A 4,921-nucleotide genomic window follows, 5' to 3' on the forward strand; every position below is an offset into this window, starting at 1 on the left:
GAAAAGACCGTGTTTCAAAGCTACTCCAGCAAAGAGGATTCTTGATACTTACTGCCAGCTCTACTCAGTCAATGACTGAGAATCACTTCCGAGCTAGAGGACTCTGGATGGCATTGCTCTACTTCAGAAAACTTCCTAACATGGATGAGTAAGAGTTCTTAGAAGGGTGAATTCACAGAGGAACACTGATGCTCTGTGGTTCTAGGACACCTGTCATCACTGATGACGTCCACACTACCATTCCCACTCTGAGATCTCTAAAAGACACTGTAGGAGCGGGCTTCTGTGCTGCCTCTTAGGCGAGAGACTAGAGGTCAAATTAATAAAGTCTCCTATGCTACCCTGAAAAAGTACTTGCATTATATCTCTACCTCTTGAGAATGGCTGTCCCAAAACATATATACATGCACATCAAATATACATGCACATACATATATATGATGTATGTGTTTGTGTATGTATGTATGTGTATGTATGTAGGAGATTAAGTTCTTGGTCCCAGGAAGCCCAAACCACTTTTGGGAACTCCAGAGCAGCTGTTATTCAGGTGCAGACAGAGGACTCAGGTGCAGTCACTGTGTAGACTGCCTTATCGCCCTAGTCTCAGAGCTGTGGTTTCCAGCTGTTTGTAGGAAAAATCTTTTGTGGAGAGAGCTTACCTTCATTACATTGGTTTGGGGACAACCTTCCCCCCACCCCCACAATGTCACTTTACTTCATTGGCTATAAACAAATCGATATCTCCAGTTAAATGCCAGGAGGGCTGGACTTTGTGACTCCTGACTAAGCAGTGCTTTTCCAGAAAGAAATCCACACTGACAGAATCAACCCAGTTTCTTCTGTCAGCCAGCCGCAGTCTCTCCCTGGAATCCTTTGGGTCTTGCTTTCAGCCTTATGACCCCTTGACCTCTCTACTCTTTGCTCATCCTTCTTGGAGGCTCTTTGTAGAGGCATTTTTGTACCGCTCATGGTTTTAATTATTGCAGGTATGTTAATAGGATGGGAAATCTCTGCTTAGCTGTCAGAGAAACTAAGTCTTTAAACTAAGTGATAACCTGTGTTTCCCTCTCCAGAGCTGAGACTCTGTATTTCCATGGATCACACAGTGATTCTCACAACTATCTTGAGAGAGGATATGGTATTTGCTTACCCAGCTGTACCAGGTTGTATTCAACCAAAGCCCTGCCCTAAGGCATTTGGTGGTACTAGGAAGGGGAATCCCTGCAGCTTTCTTCATCAGCACTTTGTGAAGGACCCTCTCCCAGCTGCATGCTTACACCGTATCTCCCATGGTTTTGAGCTTTCATGTGCATGCCAGTCTCTCCCCGACCTCACATCTGGTCTGATTAATGTTCAAAGTATGCATGAATCAATGGACAGGTAGGTGGCAAAAACAAAGGGTTTTGAAATGGAGTTCAGTTACTATAAGAAAGTTCTATACCTAAATGCCTGTCCTGAACAAGTGAGCTTCTAAACTTGGTTGGGTGTGGCCCAAGACAGGTCTACTTGTCAAGATTAATAACTAATCTAGACTTCTCCAAGGAGGGTAGTTGAAGCCTAACATAGTTACCAAACACAAAAGTCCAAAACTCTAGAAAAGGAAAGCAGAGAGATGTGCTCTGATCTCCCTGGTGAACAACTGTGCAGCCATGAGAGTCTCCAAGAATGTTCAGCCTGTTTTAAGAAGCCCCCCACTCACTAAAGCTTTGCACTGCCTGGAGGTATTTGCTTGAGTTTGAGAACTCCTGGCACTCTGAAGTAAGAGTGTTACAGGGGAAAATATTTATGCAAGAAGCTGTGGATTGCATTTACGGCCATCTGTCAGCTGAGATTTCCATACTAATTGTTTATATAAGACAGCAAATGCTGGGTTCAGATAAAGCAGAGTAAACTTGGAAGAGCCCTGGCTAAGGAAGAGGAAGAGGTTTTTTTGCGTAGTTCTGCATTGTGTAATTGGGCTCTGAGGGCAGGGCTCTGTGGGCAGGGCTCCTGGGCAGGTTCCAGTTTGTGGGCAGGACTTTACACTCCCCTTCCTTGTGGATCAGAGTCAGAAACCTCACTGACTTGGGAGCCTGTCCATGCAAGATGTTCCTCTGTGCTCTGCTCCTGGTGTCTCTAGCAACCTGTGTGGTTTGTGGTGAGTACTTTTGAAATACAAATTTTTGGGCACACAAAGGGTTGCAGGGTTGTTCATAAAGCACAGACAAGATAGATTTAGTTCTACAGGAGAATTCACTCTCCTGACTTGGATTTGCCTCCAAGTGGCCCAGACCATGGTTCAGGACACACTGAGATCAGGAGACCATAAAATCCCTGAGACCCTATAGCACACTATAGGTGCAGAGGACAAGGAGCCAACTCTGGCACAAGAGGAATCAAGACAGGTCAGTTTCCTTACTTCACTGGACTGCAGAGGATTAGTTGGTTTCATTTATAAACTTTTTTAGAGGAGAAGTACACTTGCAATAAGGTGCCCATTCACACCTTTACATGTAGTGAGCCCTCTATGCATATTTTCTGTTAATACATAAATATAAGATGTATTATTGGAAAATATGGAGTATAATCAAGCTAGCACATCAGGACCCAATAGCCATTGAAAAAAAGTACTTTGTTACTCATTATTTCCAAGAAGAAAGGCATAGTACTAAGGTAGGGACCACCAGGAAGTGCCAGATCAGTGAAGAGGCTCAGGATGGGGAACCTGTAGCAAATGCCCCTTTGGTTAGCATTTCAAGGGACTCTAGGGAACAGTGCACATCTTAAGAGTCTGGTACCAGGTTCAGGGTGATGAGGGCAGATGGACAGATAGTCTGTGCTATCATAAAGGAAATGTTTAGAATCATGACTGAAATAGATAGACTCTGAGAGGGACAGTTCCCACAGGTCATGATGGCCTCCTAAACATTAGACACACAAATTAAACTCATGGTGACTATGTGGTTATAGCATTGATTTTGATGTGTATCTGTGCCATTTTATTGGCCGAGATAAGTGGCCTGCAGAGACTGGTATGCTCTTCCAAGTTTGCCTGGGCTGTCTCTAGCTCTTGAGTCAAAAGCCAGTGCTCAGCAATCAATTCCCCAAATACATCATCCTGTGTGGTCATGTAACATTGAGAGAGGCCTGGAACTGAAGGACCCAGATTTGAAGCAGAACATGCCTTTTCTGCTGGTCACCCTGGCAACGCCACTCTCTTTCCATCTTTAGGAACTTCACACAGGATACTTTCAAGTTAAGTGGATATACCACTAGTTACCTTAGAAAGACTATCATTATGAATACAAGAAACTGGGACGTACTTCTGGTATACAGTAGGCATCACATATGTGTGCAATGATGTAAGTCATAACTTCTGTTGGCAATATTCTCCTCTCCCCCAACCCCTACCTCTTGCATGCAAGCACACTTTGTTCTAGGTGATCTGGTTGAAAGTTGAAAGTTCACAGTTAATTTAGCCATGTCTGATCATTGGTAATCAGACTTTGCCCCTTTTCACCTCTGAATCATTCTTTTCATCCCTCTTCCTCCTCTTCCTCTTCCTCCTCTTTCTCCTAAAGCTTCCATGGTTCATGCCTTTTCCTGTTAGAACTCTTGGTAGGTGTTCTCACTCAGCTCTAGCTGTGTCTCTCTGTGATTTTGGCTCTCTCTCTTTCTTATGCTATGCTCCTACAGAGGACACACACACACACACACACACACACACACACACACCCACACACACACACACACGCTGCATACCCTCAGCTCAACTGGACAGAGTCATCTGCCCCTTTCTGATTTTTCAATATGGAGATGATCACACGCAATGCTGTTTTTGTTTGTTTATGTTTGTCTTACTACACAGTTCAGGTTATACTTTCACTTGCTATATAGCCCAAGCTTGTCTAGAAATTAAGGTGGTTCCCCCGCCTCAGTCTTCCAAGCAATGGGGTCAGAAGTGCACCCCAACAGCTCTAGTTCACTTGCCAGGCTATCTCACTTCCTTCCCCTAGTACGCATCCCATACAGAGCTGATGTTACAGATTCACCTTTTTCTCCTTAGCCTCACATCAGGGCAGGGAGCAAGTCCCCATTCCTCATACATAACTCCATATCTTTTAAATCAGTTTCTTCCTGATCATAAATGGGGCCCAAGCACAGAAAATAACTCTTGAATTCACAAAGGAAAAAGAAATATCAACACTCCATGTTTCAATCTATGGATTACCTCATCATCCAGGTTTCCCAGTGGTGTGTTTAAAAATAAAAAGTTAAACAAAATAATAATAATTAACAGCCATGACATAAGGACACAAGCTGGGGGTTGACTTCTAATAATACCAGGCATAGCCTCAAGCTTGTGATCAGGAATTTCCAAAAGAGTCCCAAGTATTTATGGCTCTTCTCTATAAAGTTCATCTCAGATTTAGGAAGAGGTCTCAATCCGATAATTTAATGATCTTAAAATAAAGTACACACACATACACACACATACACACACACACACACACACAACATTAATCAAATGCCATTATGTCAAAACATCATAAGTTGAGGAGCAAATGTACCTGTGATTCTAGAAGTTCCCTTGCTTTCATTTACAAACTAGCATCAGAAATACAAACAACCAAATGTCCATATTATGGAACTGGTTACTGAGCTCATGCCTCATAGGTATCTATTTTGTAAACTTGATCCCCCACAAAGACTTTCTGGTGCCAAGTCTATTTTTGAAAGAAAAATCTAGAATTTTCTTTTCTGATACACCTTATTATTGTTGTTATATAAAAATGTATACAATACTGATCAAATTCTTTACCCTTCTAAACTCCCCTGAGCTCTTCCCCACCTTCCTACCCACCCCATGTCATATTCTCTCTCTCTCTCTCTCTCTCTCTCTCTCTCTCTCTCTCTCTCTCTCTCTCTCTCTCTCTCTCTC

General features: G+C 43.0%; 1 protein-coding gene across 1 annotated transcript in view; it reads left to right on the forward strand.

Annotated features, from left to right (window-relative positions):
- Window positions 1-2,030: 2,030 nt before the first annotated feature.
- The window catches only part of LOC114623687 (carboxylesterase 1F-like), a 25,804-nt gene continuing 22,913 nt past the window's right edge, over window positions 2,031-4,921 (forward strand). Inside the window, exon 1 of the mRNA XM_028770361.1 lies at window positions 2,031-2,137. Within this exon, the coding sequence (XP_028626194.1) occupies window positions 2,086-2,137 (52 nt within the window). The 5' untranslated portion in view covers window positions 2,031-2,085. The remainder of the gene's footprint in view (window positions 2,138-4,921) is intronic.

This window comes from Grammomys surdaster, unplaced genomic scaffold, assembly GCF_004785775.1.
Source record: "Grammomys surdaster isolate TR1022 unplaced genomic scaffold, NIH_TR_1.0 201, whole genome shotgun sequence".
NCBI classification, from domain to species: domain Eukaryota; kingdom Metazoa; phylum Chordata; class Mammalia; order Rodentia; family Muridae; genus Grammomys; species Grammomys surdaster.